This window comes from Carassius carassius, chromosome 19 (genome assembly GCF_963082965.1).
Source record: "Carassius carassius chromosome 19, fCarCar2.1, whole genome shotgun sequence".
Taxonomy (NCBI): domain Eukaryota; kingdom Metazoa; phylum Chordata; class Actinopteri; order Cypriniformes; family Cyprinidae; genus Carassius; species Carassius carassius.
The window spans coordinates 22,525,198-22,542,911 of NC_081773.1; the positions used below are offsets into that span (position 1 = coordinate 22,525,198).

The window sequence follows — 17,714 nt, forward strand, 5'->3', positions numbered from 1 at the left end:
GCTTGAGGAAGCCAGGTTCCATTAAAATCGAATTAATTTTGTCGAAACACTATTTATGAAAGAGGTAATGAAGCAGAGACAAGCCCCTGTCTTTTTCTCCATGCTTGAAGAGCCTCAAAAGGTGCGGAATGCTGATGAATAATTATTGGTGATTGTCAGACTTGCGAAGAGCAGACATTTAAACACTCCTGCAAGCTGCGGTCCCTTCAAAACCACTGATGAAAAGGTGGCTTGAAAATTAGTCTTGGCAGGTTTCAGCTTATTACTCATTAAGGTGTCAGTGGTTTCAAATAGAAAGCAAATGTGGAATTTATCGGAGAAGACCTGTCTGAATGGAGATGTACTTTTAATGAGGCAAGTGCACTTTTACACCCTTATAGTTCCATAGAGAATTGCATCACATAAATATTTAAGCTGCCTGGGAGCGATTTTAGGGAGGGAATAATGACCCAAACAACCGCTGGACCAAATTCTCTCTACACTAAGCAAATCTTGGACTTATTTACGCTCTCCATAATCAAACACGTATTTTCTCTGACTGCCGCAGTCTCCCATGGGCAGAAATGTGCAGAAGGCCACTTCGCCTGCCCCAGCGGGAACTGCATCTCCAGCGTGTGGCTTTGTGATGGGCAGAAGGATTGTGAAGATGGTGCAGATGAGTTCCAGTGTGGTAAGCATGACTGGTATTAGGCTCCCATTGCTTTCACTCCACTTGATTTCTCATGTGGAGCGAGAGATTATGGCCCACCTCTTGAGATGAGCTTTGAATGCAGAAACCAATTCAGCTGCTAATACTGAGGTCAAGAGAAGCATTTTCAGGTGATAAAAATCAATTCCCATGTGTACCTGTGCCCTTATAGCGGGATCCCTCAAAGCATTTACCAATCTGTTGTATGGAACTCAGATAGATTATATATCTTACATTTAGAAATTAGTTTTAGTTATTTCTTGATTGTGTATGTATGCATTTATTTATTATTGAATAAATGCATGAATTAATGAATTAATTACTTTTTTAACAACATATGCTCCACATCTAATGTGGACATGGTCCTTTTTTAGAATTAAAAGGGTGTTTTTCTCTTTAAGATGACATGACATCTTTGCTCACCATCAGCACTGTGAATGGAGATAGGATATCTGCAGATATAGCAAGAGAGCATCAGACAGTCGAGGAGAATCATGGGAATTTGAGACCAATCTTTCCTGTTGCGACCCTTAATTTCATTCTCCATGCTCTAACCCCAGGAGTGGACCACTCTAACTCTTTTGGCAGGCAGAGTCTGTCTAGAATAGAACTGAAAGGAGGAAAAAAAACGTGTCTTAGATATGAACTGTCATCTTTGTCATCTGCTTTCCTGCTATCGCAATTTGCACATGCATGGGCATGTTTTAGTATATAATTATGTTGATGTATAATTATATTCCATCAGATCTGTGAGATTTCTTGATCATAAATGAATTTGATAAAAAAGGCATGTTTTTAGGCAATTCTGTTGATGTACGTACTATTTAAAAGTTTAAGGTTGATAAGTTTTTGTAAGTTGATTTTTTTTAAGTAATTTATGCTCACCAACACTGCATTTATATGGAAAAAAATACAGTGTTGGCCATAATATTGTAAAATATTATTACAATTAAAATGACTGTTCACTATGTTAATATATTTTAAAATTATAATTTTTTTCCTGTAATGGCAAAGCTGACTTTTCAGCAGATTTTACTCCAGTTTTCAGTGTCACATTATCCTTCATTCTAATATGCTGATCTGGTTTTTAAGAAACATGTATTTACCGAAAGCAGTTGAAAATAGCTGTGCTTCTTAATTTATCGTGGAAATGGTGATACAATTGACTTTTTTCAGAATTCTTTGATGAATAGAAAATTTCATAGGCCAGTATTTACTTGAAATAGTATATATATATATATATATATATATATATATATATATATATATATATATATATATATATATATATATATAGTATCACCATTTCCAAGAAGCACAGCTATTTTCAACTGCTTTCGGTAAATAAATGTTTCTTAAAAACCAGATCAGCATATTAGAATGAAGGATAATGTGACACTGAAAACTGGAGTAAAATCTGCTGAAAAGTCAGCTTTTACGTCAATTTATGTGTCCCTTTTTTTGTGATCAACTAAAAAAAAAAAAAACACAGGAAAGGGGAAGCGACAGACACACAATCCTTTTACATACTGTAAGAAAAAAAAACTTTTATGGTCATTCCTTTATATTGTACAAAATGTTTGAAGAAAACATTGCTATGTATCAATGGTACAAGGTTTAGCCTTATTAAACCGTGCTGTTGTACATACATACACAACATCAATTCATTTTAAATCCATATATGAGCTGAATTATTATTTTGTCAACTTTTAGAAGTGCACTAGCATGTAGACATATCAGAGCTGAATGAAAGCAATCAAAAATAATTTTCAAAGGGTAAAGCTTTTGCGCAACACAAAGAACAGAGATAATGTGTCTGCTAGTTCTATGTATTTAAGATGAATGACAGGATAAAAGTGTGATTGCACAACAAAAATGCAGAAAACAGTTATTCTGCTGCTTTATTGCATCTATGAGTAAAACCCACTCTAACAAAGACTGACGTATTTATGGCGAGAGGTTTTGGAGTGTTTTGTTGCTGCTGTTTTAAGAGAGCACAAGTAATGTAATCCAGAGGTCTGCAACCAAGTCTGCTGAATTTAGAAATAAAGAAACCATCTTTAAAAGAATTCGGCTAAAGATGAGTCCTAAATTGTGGATGTCATTTTTCTAAGTACTGTTATTTGTGGCTCTCAAACTCCTTTGTTGATAGACTCCTCCTGTCTGTGGAACCAGTTTGCTTGTTCGAAGAACAAGTGCATAGCGAAGCAGTGGCTCTGTGATGGTGAAGACGACTGTGGAGATGGGGTGGACGAGAGCGTGGATCTCTGCGGTATGCATGTGACCTCTCCTTCGATTATTTGCGACTGTAAATATTATTTTCCATGCCTCAAAGGCAGCACAATGGGCTCAATACAATGCAACTATTATAAATTGGGCAATTATGAAAATGCAATCATGGTTTAGTATATTAGAAAATATTTGTAGTAAACAAATGTTTAATTTGGATTGTAATGAAATGTCAGTAAGATATAAATGATATTGCTGTGTTCTTAATTTCAAAACTTGATAAGCCACACAGAACATCCAAATGTATGCTGTGCATATGTTAAAAAGCTTTCACAAATAAATGTGTGATTCCTATAGATATTCAAGTAGGCTGTGATTTATAATCAATAGACCTGAGCAACATTTAATGGTGCATTACTAACAAAATATTCCCCAGGCTCAGTGACCTGCGCCCCAGGGTTATTCAGTTGTCCAGGCTCATATGCATGTGTCCCCAAGCGCTGGTTGTGTGACGGGGAGAGAGACTGTCCCGATGGCAGTGATGAGCTCGCGGCGGCCGGCTGTGGTAAATATTCACATTGATCTGTTTAAAATGTCTTCTGCATGTCGATGTGTTATCGATGAAAGCTCCCTTCAGGTGTTCTTCTAGCAGCGATACCGGCCATTCATTATAATTGCCTATTTGATACGTGCTCGGGTCAGGATATAAAAACTCAATGACATCCAAAGAATAAGATATTCTTAACCATAGGCACTTCATTAGTGATGCGTTTTGTAACTTGTTAGACTGCAGGCTGTGGTAGAGTTGGATTTGGCAGATATGACTAGTACCCCAAGGTGAAATAAGTCTTAGTGAGAATTAATTAAGCTCAAGGTTCTGATGTTTACTCTGCAGCTCCAAATAACACGTGTGATGAGAATTCCTTCAGATGCCTTAACAAAGGCTGCATTCCAAAACGCTTTGTTTGTGACCATGATGACGACTGCGGAGATGGCTCGGATGAATCGATTGAATGTGGTAAGCATCTTTTCTTGAAATCTGTCTGAATGCCTAATATTTATTAGCTTTTTCTATATTCCAAAAGTGTAGACAAACCAAGAAGCAGAGCTGTTGAGAAATGCATTTTTCTACCTACGTAGATTTTTACATGTTCTCCTAACAGTTTACATTAACTTAAGATGTTAACTGTGTTTACGTGATTAATCGTCAAAACGGAAAATTCAACATAATTTTGTGTGTAATTCTCCATTCATGCAATTTGAAAGAGTACTTACATTCTGTGAGACTAACTTTCTGTGTGTATCGGTGTCTGGACCGAATTGAGCTCTCTCTTGCATCGTCAGATTTATATATATGTCTGCTCTTCTCTTACTCCCACATATTGACATTTTTGAAAATTTTATGCGACGTGCAGCAAGTGTATTTATGTCCTGCTGGTTCATATGTCTCTAACCTAGCAGCAGATTCATTCTGAAACTGAATGAATGGCTTCCTAAATCGCCCCTTCCTAATATTTTCATCTCGTTTTTATTTGTTGATGAAAATGTCAATATATGTTATCATCATAGTTTTTGTCATTTAAAAATAGTTTTAGTTAATTGTCGTCTCGTTGTCGTCATTGAAAAAATGTCGCTAATGAACATTTTGTTGAAAATTATTCAGCAACGAAATTAACACTGGTTTGAGCTATTCTGGAAGAGTGTTGTAAATTCAATTTAACCACTGATTTCTAGTTGTGCCCTCTTTTGGAATACCAAACAAAGTAGTTTCGCTTTCACAACAAAACAAACAGCATCTCCATGACATTTTGACATTCTTTGCGTGAACATTTGGCCGGTGTTATGCAAATCTTCCCACACAGTGATGTAGACATGTGGGGGCATGTGTAAACGAGGGTGTTTTAGGAGGGTGTGGAAAAGTCTTAACTTTTATAAAGAATATCTCTTTGGATTTGAGACTTCGTAGATCTTTAGTATAGATCTTATCTATTCACAAAGAGCTTGTAACACTCCAAAGAGAAAGGAAAACTTGAAATCGCACCATTTGACCCCTTTAAGGGATTTAAAAAAGTTAATTTTATTTATAAAGTAAACTGAATATCATAAAAATCAACATTGGAATAGTTAAAATGTGGCTAAAGGAAAACTTGAAATTGCACCATATGACCCCTTTAAGGGATTTAAAAAAGTTAATTTTATTTATAAAGTAAACTGAATATCACAAAAATCAACATTGAAATAGTTAAAATGTGCAGTATTTTAATGGAAAAAGTGAGGCATTTCTCAGTTAATTAAATCTCTTTGAGCCTTAGGCTGTCCTGTGCTTGTATTATTTGTACTATACATTCTTAATTAAGAAGTATTTTAATTATTGGGGTTTTCTAAAAATGTTTTAGAACTATTTTTTACTTAAAGCTAAAACATATGTGGGCTTTTTGATGGAGAACTCGAGCCCTGGTCTTTACAACATGAAAGGACAGCCTCTCCACGGAACATCACCCCCTGTGCACACAGTAGACTAGAACTGCACTAGAACTTATTGAACAGAAGTTAAAATATAAAATAAAAAGTCTAGGAAATTATTCATAACAAAAAAGATTCAAAGAGAGTTCTCATTAGTTCTTAGAAAGTCTAACCCAAAGTCATCTGCAGATTATTTTCTTGAAAAGTAACATCATATACCTTTGTTGTTTTATATTCATCTTCAGGGTTCACATAGTTTAACCAAACATTTATAATCTGTCATAATTTACTAACACCTTATGTTATTTAATTTTTATCTTGGATATTACATGTGTCTTCTTTCTTTGAAAAATAAAATTTATTTTATCAGAATGTCTGGATTTCTCAAGTCAAGTGGACAAAATTGTATAGTAGTTTTAACACTTTAATTGTAAAAATAGCACATTGGACATTCCACTAAAAATCTGCTTTTTGTGTCCCATGGACAAAAATGTTATCAAATTCGTTTTACAATGAATGCTGACAGAATTTAGTTGAGTATTTTTGTGTGAGCTATCCCTTTAAGATTGGTAGCAAAGTGTGTCACTATGTTGACAGTCCTCACTCTTTACGCAGTGTACCGCTCATGTGGGCCGGATGAGTTCCGCTGTGCTGATGGCAGATGTCTTCTCAGCGCCCAGTGGGAATGTGATGGTTACCCAGACTGCCCTGACCACTCTGATGAGCTGGCCCTCAACCTCAAATGCCTGGCTGCCGGTAATGGCCCAACAGAGCTGTGCCTGAAATATGTTAGACTGATGGATATGGGGCTTACTGAACATCTGAGGGAATACAAGTGGCCAAGGAACATCATGGATAAAAGCAGGGGGCTGAAGTGGATAACTTTGACCTGCGGGGATGGCATGTTTTCAGCTGAGCGTACCAAGCATTTATTTTAAAAAAGCCTTGCACTTACTAGCAGTTGCAGGAAGCTTGAAATAATTGGGATTTTGTTGGATTGCAACTTTTATGCCCTCTAGCTTTGCAGAGTTAAAGCCATCCAACCATTCATGCTTTATCAAAAAGCATTTTTTACATTCACAGCTTGGTTTTCAACATTACAAGTCTGTATTGTTTATATTGCTTTGTACTTTTCCTTAATTTGTTTCCTTTGTTTGCACTTTCCTCGATTATTTCCAGAGAGCTTATGCAACAGTTCTTTTTTCATGTGCTCAAATGGCCGCTGTATATCTGAGAAGAGTTTATGTGACCTGAAAGATGACTGTGGAGATCGCTCAGATGAGAAAAACTGCAATGTCAATGAATGTCTCAACCGTCGTGTCAGCGGCTGTACGCAGGATTGCCAGGATTTACCAGTGGGATACAAGGTTTGTAAGGTTTATGAATTAGATTGTTATACATTTATAGATAGATAGATAGATAGATAGATAGATAGATAGATAGATAGATAGATAGATAGATAGATAGATAGATAGATAGATAGATAGATAGATAGATAGATAGATAGATAGATAGATAGATTCAGTAGGTGGACAGCCTAAAGGCCTTTTTACTGCCGCACGTACCGCCACCACGGCATCTGTAAAGTGCATTTGCAGATAGATAGATAGATAGATAGATACATACACATACACACACAGTACATGTCTTATTTCATGTGACTTTGAAGTTTTGCACAAATGTCACTGATGAATTGCTTTGCAGAAACTATTTTTTACTGAATAAGTTTGGCAAACATATAAAGAACAAAGTAAAAAGCTATAGGAATGATTTGTCCCAGTTTTGCTTCATTGGTACATAATTGGCAGGCTCAATCAAAGTCTTGTGCCTTTGGGAGATGTCTAGAGGCGTGCCTTAAGAAGGGAGACTGTGAGGCTAATTCTCTCGAGTTACAGACACTTACTGATTGGCAAACTAGGTGTCATGAGTGCCATGTTCACATGACCTGAGATCATCAGAGGCGCTTGGAGGCAGTGTCATTCCCTGGCAGTTATCCAACCAGTCACCCTAAAAATCGATAAAGAAATCACCGATACTGTAGGTACTGTAGTTGAGTCAGATCCTGTTAGTAAAGAGTCTGACCTCATTCACTGTGGTATAAATGAAGGGATGTTGAGAACAACTGAGCAAAGAACATATCACGAGTAATTTAATGAGCTTCAAAGCAACAGATTTGGTCATTTAAAACGTTTATAATTCATTGTTATCATTGTTACATTGATAAAACATTGTTATCAGTAAAATGCCAGCACTTTTGTTCTAGTTCAACTTTTAAACCAACTGATTTTATTTTATTATTTGATGTGTGTGGAAAAGAACACCGTGAATGTTTTTGCCTAACATCTCTTTGTGTGTTTTAAGTGATACAGATTTGAAATGACATGCAAATGACCTCAAATGATGGCAACATTTTTTGAGTATTTTCATAAAGTTTATAAATTGGCGCTGAAATTATGTTGAATTTTGCAGAGTGGTCTCAGCAGAGAGGTTTCTTTTTTTTATTATTAGCAATTTCCTGGTTTAAAATCAAAATATCTTTATCATTTTTTTTCACAAATGTGTCTAGTGTAAGTGCTGGCCGGGATTTCACCTGAAGAACGATGGGAAAACATGTGTTGACACTGACGAATGCTCCACCACACTACCCTGCAGCCAGAACTGCACAAACACTTACGGTTCCTTTAAGTGTTTTTGTGTAGACGGCTATGAAGCTTCTAGAAAAGACCCCAACAGCTGCAAGTCTCTTTCAGGTAAATATAATTTAGTGAATTCTCCCCGGAATGTGTTTCAACTAAACCTGATGGTTTCAGGCTTTGTTAACTTGACAATTGTCTGTCTTCATGACATCAAGTCACCTTTATATTTCCCACAGCTGAAGAGCCCTTTCTTATACTTGCCGATCTTCATGAAATCAGAAAATTAAGTGTCGATGGATCCAATTACACTTTTCTGAAACAGGTAAAGCTCTACATCAACTGTTTTCTAATTATGTTCTCTCAATTATTGTTTATTTTCATACCACACTTTATTGAAAGGCTGTCCATGTAATCTGCCCAGCTCAGACTGTTGTACTGCTTCATGAAATAGTTACTGGACTTCAGAGACCAGATCATAAGAGGGAACTGCTGTGTTTGTAAAAGCCTAATAGAGGACCAATTAAGCTGTGGTGACATGACTGTGATAACAACACTGTGTCTATTGTCTCCTATGCCCTTTGAAAACACTAATTGAAGTCATTAACTAGTGTCCCGGCTTGGTGGAGCTTCGCATGAAAGAATTAAAAACACTCCTTCTGTTGCTGGTCTTGAAAGTGAGGAGTATTGTTTACATTTTACATCTAATATCAGTTAAGCCCATTAATGTCAGCAAAGCCAATTAGTTTTGAGATTTTAACAATTAATGTGAATATATCAACCTTTTTACATTTTACCATTAAATATTATACATTTTCTGACAGGTTATCAATGGATTATAAACTTTCAAAAATGTAGTGTTTTTATTAAATGTTATGTGAACCTGGTCACATGACTCTAGTCCATCAATTAATGTTTTGTGAAGCAAAAAAAGCTAATGTGTTTGTATGAAGCAAATTCAATATTAATTTTTTTTTTTTCTGAATCACAAAAAAATGTTTGTTTGTTTTTTAAATATTAGAAAAAAACCACTCACTTTACTTAAATTACCAAATATTGTTCAAATACCAGCTACGATGATAATCAAAAAGAAAACACAATATTCTACACCAAAATGAACAATAATGCAAATTCTGCAGGATAAGATAAGATTAAATATACAGTAAGTGTTGATTTTATTTCAGCACTAATTTAGTATTTCCTATATAGTACATCAGCATTACGTTAATCATCAGCCTGGTCTTTGGCTATTAAAAAATCAATTTTGGTTGACCAAAGTCCATTACAAATTTTTTGCCTTTTATTTTAAGGTTCTACACAAAAGCGCAGTATTTTCTTACAGAGATGAAAAGTTTAGTTTTTTGCTTTTCTTTTGCATATTCAAGAGTTTGTCTGACACATTATGAATGGCTCTATGAAATGTAATTTTGACTTTATATGTGACTGCCATTTCTGATTGGCCTAGTGTATCAAGTTGAGTTTCCCTTTGCTATTATCCACAGCTGGTGTCATTAGAGGCCTATAGTCATTACCATCGAAATGATGATTCTTAGTGAAATGTGAGTTTCCTCAATTCAGCGCTCATTACATTATTCATACCAATTGAGGCTGTCATCCAGGGGAATGTCTATAGGGCTCTCAGAAAACTCTCCCCTTTATGGAGTAGTCTCATCAGCAATCATTCAATTTAATTTATTCCATTTTGTTTAATATGAGTGAAGGAAGGAAAGCTTTTGCACTTAAATATGAGTGGCCCCTGTGGCCTCTTCTCGACAATCGAGGTCTTTGTTGACCTCACACTAGCATAGTGCATGAACTCGTTTGCTATGTGGAATGTTAGTAGCTATTTATCGAGCTGCCGTACAGTATCCATAATTAAAGCATCGCCTGTCCCTTCAGTTTGAAGCATAGCCAGTGCAATAATAAGAGAAAATGTGCAGTCACCTGGTCATTAGAAGCCCACTTTTATTGCCCTGAATGAGTTTATTTTGCAGTAATGACTGGCTGACTGTACATTATCCTGCTCATTATTTATCATCTAACATCTAGGGGAAAATAGTGAATTACATCATATACAACATCTTGACTAGCAACAAGATAAAAACTGCAACAATATTGCTATATTAATTTATTTTGCAGTTAATTTTACTTCTTATTGGCTAGTTAACTAACAAATGTAGTTATAATTTAACATATTTTCCTCTCTTACAGCTGTTTTTGTCTTGTAATGGTGCTTTTTCCTTCCCAAAAAAGTTAATTTTTTAACTCTTTTGAATTGTCTGTTCATCAGAATAGAAGCCTGAAAAAAGTATATATATAATTGTTTTCCCCAAAATATTAAGTAGCACAATTGACGTCAACATTGTTTAAAAAATAATAATAAAAGCATGATAGACAGACAGACCAACCAATAGATAGATAGATAGATAGATAGAGAGATAGATAGATAGATTGATCTTAGCATCCGTGGTGAAATGGGCAAAGGCAGGGGGGCTAGCGAGTGGTAGACTGAGTGACAGCAGTCTGACGTGAACATGACAGTAACGAATGTACCCACAGCATTCACTCTGAAGGATCTTTGAACTGCTTCCCTGGATTCAGAAGCCAGCATCCACATGCATCCAATAGCACACTGCGTCCTCTTCCAAAATCAATACGATGAAAAGACATCAAAAGAAATGTATTCTCTGTATGTTTCATGTCTGTAAAACATCCTTGCCAGATCCTGTCGAAATAAGCATAAGCGGAAGTGGCTAATTAAGCCTTCCAGGTAATTGAATAGACGTATAAGGTGTCACATCTCATTCTTTTTTTGTTCTGCATACTTGATCTATGCATGCTGACTCTAGCCTTTACCCGGCTAATACATCACAGTGACTGCGCTAACAGTCACATTTGTTGTGCAGTTACTTAATTCACCTCTATTACCTCTATGTTGTGTTTCCTTCTTACTTCTGTAGGGTCTTAACAACATTATCAGCTTGGATTTTGACTACAAGAAGGAGTTCATTTACTGGATTGACTCTAGCAGACCCAGCGGCCGGAGGATAAACAGAATTCGCCTTAATGGCAGTGACCTCAAGGTGTGTCTGGTTTCTCATTTCTCTTAATAATTATTATGGGTCACAAAGGACCAACAACAATTGTAATAGGTCTGAACTAACCGTTATATGCCATGTTAGCAACAGGGAAGCGATGAAGAGGTCTAAAGGTAACATCTGAATATTAGACATCTGTAGTCATACAGCCATAAATATAAATGCTCATTTTAGCATTATTTCAGGGACTCGTTAAGGTCACATGGTTAACGCTTAGATGCACATCTCTGCCACGTACCTGCTGAGCAACACTTTTCCCCATCTCATTAGCTTCATTGCAGGGGCCAAGAGCCTCATTTGGCTTCATTACACAGTGTTGCCCCCTCCTGATTTATCACCCCTGCTCAGCACAAGCTAAAGCTATTTGAAATTCATTAGCATTCGTGGGTGTAATCTTCAGGATTTTGGAAATAGAGACCATGCAAGCTGATACAATGTTTAGATTGGGTAGGAGACCTTTCCCATCATTAGCTTGGGATATAATGATTGCAGAAGAACAACTTAATTGATGATTTTATTAATTCATTATTTACTGACAATTAGAAGCAGTACATTCATCTCCTAGTATGCTGGATAGACATGACAAAAACGGACTTACTTTACAAAAATGTACCATTTAAGTACCAATATGAACACTTTAGGTACTAATACTGTATGAACCTTTAAAGTACTTAAATGCACCATTTCGGTGTAAATAAGTAATCATGAAATCGTGAAAGGGTACCACTCCAGGAATAGCTTTTGTACTTTTTTTTTTTTTTACTGATCAAGATTTACTAACAGCTTCTACCCCAATTCCATAAGACTGTTTAATGACACTACTACATCTGACACTTAAATCTAAGATTTCTTCACACTACACACTAATTTGACTTAATTAGTCATATCACATTTCAGATCGCTTACCATTAACACTTTTTCCCCAACTTTTCTTATGTTCTAAATGTGTTCCCTAGTGAAATTACTAAGATGTGTGTAATATGACCAAAATTCTTTATTAAATTTTTATTAGAGTCATACTATACATTTATTCTTTTTGTTTCATAAATCACAATTAATTAAACTTGGAAGACGAAGAAGAAACTCAAATCTGACTATTTGATACTTTTCACTTTAGACAGCCGATCGTATCCTTACTGATGAAAATAGTTTACTCTTGCTAACACAAAATCTAATTCCAAATTTTTTTTAATTACTCCCACCATGAGTACAACCATCAGACTTTTCACCTGCAGCATCCAATCTATTTTATTAATACATTTTGAGAATCACTTACTCTTGCTCTGAACTAAATCAACCAATATTTGAACAATACAACCAACATTTCAATCTGTTTATTGCCTTTGAATGATAAGATATGTGCATAAGTCACTGCAGCACATAAGCATGTATTTATGGATAACTTGATGAATGTATGTATTTTGCCTGCAAGACTCTCCCCAAGTCTGATGTGCTGCATTAAATTGTTGAATAACAATTGTTTATTGCAAATCATTTACCTGTATTGCAAACTCTTGGCAAGATGAATAGGGAATAGAGTTACAGATGTTTTTCAATGCTGAAGGTGTAGCCTGAATATTCATTACCACATAATCAGCATTTTTTTACAGACTTCAGATGCATTATTTTGCACAATTTATAAACGGAAGGAAGGAGCAAGTTACAAGACTGCCCCTAGCAACAAATGTTTGGATTCTGGGAACAATGCACTATGGGTTTGATCACTGTAATGTAATGAGTAACTCCTGCACTGGAGCACGTTTGACATGATGCCTCAGGCAAAGCCTTTGGTGTGATCCAATAAGGGAATTTGTCTATTAATATATAATGGGCCAAAGTTGATATGCGATATGGCCTCATCAGTTTGCATACTGAACCACTCCAAGTGTCAGTTGTATATGTTTCCTCTTTTATGTGAATACTGAAATCTATGTTGGTAGGCATCATTTAGGACGCATGCCATAACTAAAACCTTTCAGTAATGTCTAAAAGATGATTTTGAATATCATATACACATATATAAATTGCAGCTATTTCAGGAATCATTCGTCATGTGATTTTGTGATGAGTTAGCCTTCATTTCCACACAAATCAGAGCTTGACTAGATCACTAGAATCCCAGAGGCTCTTTCTTTCCCACTCAGAATATTAATGTTTCCCCTCATCCTCTCATCTGGAGGCACTTTCCTGATTGGGGAAATGTTCCTCAATCATTGACATTTCAGAGAATTTTTCAAGCTCAGTTTTGCTTAAATTACTGCTGAAGGGGCGGTCTTGTCAGTTGGCATGGCTACATACGCCCTGTCAGAGGATGATGATAGAGAAGATCTCAAAGCTTATCATGCCTTGAAGTGACAGCCTGTGTTGGGACAGCAAAGTTTGTGTTTTATCAGCATGCAATGCAGTGTTAGCTTCAGGCACTATACCAAACCGAATAACTAATTTAAAGGAATAATTTTTTATTCAGTTTTATTCTGAACCTGAATGACTTGCTTTCTTATGTTGAACATAAAAGGTGGATTTTGAAGAATGTTCTGGTCACTCTTTTCTATGCAATTACAGTGAATGAGGGATGAGTACCAGATCATTCTGATTCAAGAGTTAATCATTTCACAAAATCAGGCAAATTACGTCATCCATTGTGAATGAATCATTCTTTTGATTCGCATCTTTTTAGAAAATCGCTATCCAGTTCATACAGGTCAAAATAATTTGTGATTGACCTGGCTCACTGACTTTAGAGGATTACATTTCAGCCTGTCCTCAAACAAAGCTGACTTCAGAGGACAAATACTGTTTGGTGCATTATATGGACTACTTTTATGGTGATTTGTTTTGAACCTTGAAAGCACAATGTCCTCTTTAATGAAATTGCAAAAAAAGCAACAAGTCCTTGATTACACAATTTCAACTTTTCTGTTCTGCTGACAAAAGAAAACCATACTGGTTTGGAACAACATGAATACGAGTAAATAATGACAGTTTTCTCCATTTTTGGCTGAACTATTACTTTAATGACCTGTTTTCCCATTATCCTATTTGCTCATTAAAGTAGTATTGTGTGATAAGATTATAGTGATTGATCTGAATGCCACTTATTTGCTTTATTAGATTGTTCACCGAACAGCTGTGCCAAGTGCACTTGCTGTGGACTGGATTGGGAAGAACTTGTACTGGTGCGACGTGGAGAGAAAGACACTGGAAGTGTCCAAATCCAACGGTTTATACCCCACTGTCTTAGTGAGCTCTGGCCTGAAGAACCCAACTGACTTGGCTCTGGATGCTCAAACTGGGTACAAATGCTTCCTTTTCAAATTTGTACAGTATCCTTTTTACTTCAGCACCATCAATCCGGGGAGAACGAACGCATAGACCTCCAGAACAATGAGAATAGCTAATCTCTGCTTGAAACAACTGTAATGAGAGTTCATGAATGAGGGTCACTCTCTGTTCCTCAGGTATGTGTTCTGGATTGATTGTTGTGAAAATCCTCACGTCGGTCGCGTTGGCATGGACGGCCAAGGCCAGAGCATTATTGTGAACAAAGAAATCTACAGCCCCTCAGCTCTGACCATTGACTACACAAACAAGAGAATCTACTGGGCTGATGACAATCACATCTTTTTTGCCAACATGGATGGTTCCCAGAGGCACCGGGGTACAAAATGAGTCGTAATTTTGTGTTTTTGTTTTTTTGTTTAGTTTTTTTTGTTTTCATGTATTGGATAAGTGGACCATAACAAGGCAGCAATTGGATAAAAGAAACCGCAATAAAGCCTTTCAACAGTATAATAACGCGAGGCCACAATCTTCTGTGTATATGTGTGTAGAACATGCAAAAAAAGTATAACATTAAAGATCTGTCATTCTACTTAAAGTACATTCACAAAAGTTAAACTAGAGTACAGTAAATTTGATAGTTGAAGGATAATGACTGAGTAAATCACTTATAAATACAGTAATGCAACTTTATGATGGTACATGGTATGATACTCTCTACCACAGTTCCTCACGACCACATCCAGGGTGTGATGGGGCTCACGCTGTTCGAGGACTTCATTTATTGGACTGATGGGAAGTCCAAATCTCTCCGTCGAGCTCATAAGACCACCGGTGCTAATGCTGTCGAGCTCCTGAATTCATGGCAAGCCATTAAGTCTGTCATTGTCTACCACCCACTGCGCCAGCCTGAAGGTGGAGACTGTTTTTTTTATAAATATTATATTGATTTTACACTTGGTTTGTCCAAAAATGAAAATGCTGTCATTATTTACTCACCCCTGCAGAGCTCTTGCCATTTATAGAAACTTAAGTCTTGTTCCATAAATAAAATGATAATTATTATATTATATTTATTATATTATAAAAAAATTAGGGTTAGTAATTAATTTTTATTTTTTTCACAGTAAAATTCTGAATTAAACAGTTCTGTTTGATAACAGTTGTGCTGCTTAATAATTTTGTGGTAATCATGATATATATTTTTTAGGATTATTTTCTGATAAATATAAATGTAAAAAATTAATAAATAAAAATAAAAATATTTTAAAATGTTATAAATGTATTTACTTTTACTTTTGATAAAATTAATCTGTCCTTGCTAAATTATTATTATTTTTTGTTTGTTTGTTTGTTTGTTTTTTGTTTTGGATGGGATAAATATAGTCTGTATATATTATATTATATTATATTATATTATATTATATTATATTATATTATATTATATTATATTATATTATATTATATTATATTATATTATATTATATTATTATGGACACATTTGCTGTGCTTTTATTCTGTATAATTTCCCTTTTTTAGATTTTATACATTATGGCAAGAGCTGCATAAATATTTTACTACTAACTAATCACAAGCCATTTCTTCACCCTTTTTCCAGTCCCCAAACACCAGTGCCAAGTGGCCAATGGAGGCTGTAGCCACTTGTGCTTACTCTCTCCTGGTGGAGGTCACAAATGTGCCTGCCCGACTAACTTCTACTTGGCCGCCGATAACAAGACGTGCCTGTCCAACTGCACAGCCAGCCAGGTCTGTATGCCAAAATGATGATTCCATGTCATTAGTCGGAACTGAAATGATTGTTCCAGTTTGTGTTACCCATAACTGATTGACCTTTTTCGATTCGGTGGACTTGTTTTGCAGTTCCGCTGTGGAACGGATGAATGCATCCCATTCTGGTGGAAATGTGATACGGTAGATGACTGCGGTGATGGGTCTGATGAGCCTGCGGATTGTTGTGAGTGCTTAGCTTCCAGTGTTACCCAGCCTACACTGCCTGCACTGTTGTTTTTGTTTGGAACATTTTGTAATTTTCATGCAGTTTCATAACCAGGGGTTTTAAGATCAATTCAAAAAGTGCGTGGGGCACATTATAAATCTCATCAGCCTCTATGACTGTTTTATAAGCCTAGTTGCTACGGTTACACTCATATGAGTCCGGCTTTAAAGTGAATCTTTCAAGAATGTCACCAGTATTGTGTTTTTGTCATACAGGTTTAATAGAAAGGCCTTGTGACAACTCTGATTATAAAAATTCTGTTTTTTGCCAGACAAATTTGCTCTTTGTTTGTTGTTCACTGTAAGCTGCTCAGAGCTCTAACTTGGGTCATGAATATTAATTGCATTATGTGGTTTTCTGATTTGCTGAAAGGCAAGACTAGAAGATGAGCACAAGCTGTGTTGGATTGCAGTTTATAGTTTGCACTTTCATTCAAAACAACTGCTTGGCAGAAGCTTCTGCTTGGTCTTAAAGTCAGCATGAAATGGAAATTCTGTTTTTTAAATGCTTTTATTGATCTTATTGTGAACAAGTCATCCATTAATATATGTTAATTTATTTACATACATTTTAATTTTTTTACGTTTACGTTTTGACTTTGAAGTCAGGATGCCATGCCTCAAACTTTTGGTGAAATAACACATTTCACTAGTGATATAATTCTCCAATCATGTTGTCCACATAAACCCCGCCTCTTTCTTACAGTTGACTGCAAACTCATTTAGATATAATGCATATTTTTTCCAAGGAAAAAAATAACTGTTTATTGATGGGAAACTGAAATTTTCCCACAAGGATTTTTTTATTCACAAATTTGCTTTTAAATGCATTTTACCGTTTTATGGTAATGCTTTAGTATAGGGACCAGTTCTCACTATTAATTAGTTGTTTATTACCATGCCTATTATTAACGTATTGGCTGTTTATTAGTACCATATTCTACATCTCTAATCCTACCCAATACCTAAACCTAATAACTACCGAGCTAATTATTAATAAGCAGCAAATTAGGAGTTTATTGAGGCAAAAGTTGTTGGTATTTATTTGTTAATAGCAAGAATTGTACCTTAAAATAAACTGTGATCATTTGCACACATCTATTTTTAATCGCAAATGCAAGTGAAGCACTTGCAACAACCGATGGACAAAACCAAGTCCTTACCCATTATCTTTTTCTATTTCTTTTTTTTCATTTAGACATGCATCACAGTATGGAAGAAAAAATGTGTGATTACATTGCAGCTTTAAAGTCGTTGTTTTACACAGCCGACGACAGTATCACAATGCAGCGTAGAAAAACAAAGGCA

The 17,714-nt window shown here is 35.7% G+C and overlaps 1 protein-coding gene across 2 annotated transcripts in view; it reads left to right on the forward strand.

Moving 5' to 3' along the window:
- The window catches only part of LOC132095394 (low-density lipoprotein receptor-related protein 1B-like), a 281,074-nt gene that overhangs the window by 232,744 nt on the left and 30,616 nt on the right, over positions 1-17,714 (forward strand). For both annotated transcript variants that reach the window (XM_059500325.1, XM_059500326.1), the window contains 14 exons: positions 548-670; positions 2,841-2,960; positions 3,354-3,482; positions 3,813-3,935; positions 5,996-6,136; positions 6,560-6,747; positions 7,947-8,130; positions 8,253-8,338; positions 10,974-11,096; positions 14,223-14,404; positions 14,570-14,769; positions 15,117-15,305; positions 16,009-16,157; positions 16,272-16,365. In XM_059500325.1, the coding sequence (XP_059356308.1) occupies positions 548-670; positions 2,841-2,960; positions 3,354-3,482; positions 3,813-3,935; positions 5,996-6,136; positions 6,560-6,747; positions 7,947-8,130; positions 8,253-8,338; positions 10,974-11,096; positions 14,223-14,404; positions 14,570-14,769; positions 15,117-15,305; positions 16,009-16,157; positions 16,272-16,365 (2,031 nt within the window). The remainder of the gene's footprint in view (positions 1-547; positions 671-2,840; positions 2,961-3,353; positions 3,483-3,812; positions 3,936-5,995; positions 6,137-6,559; positions 6,748-7,946; positions 8,131-8,252; positions 8,339-10,973; positions 11,097-14,222; positions 14,405-14,569; positions 14,770-15,116; positions 15,306-16,008; positions 16,158-16,271; positions 16,366-17,714) is intronic.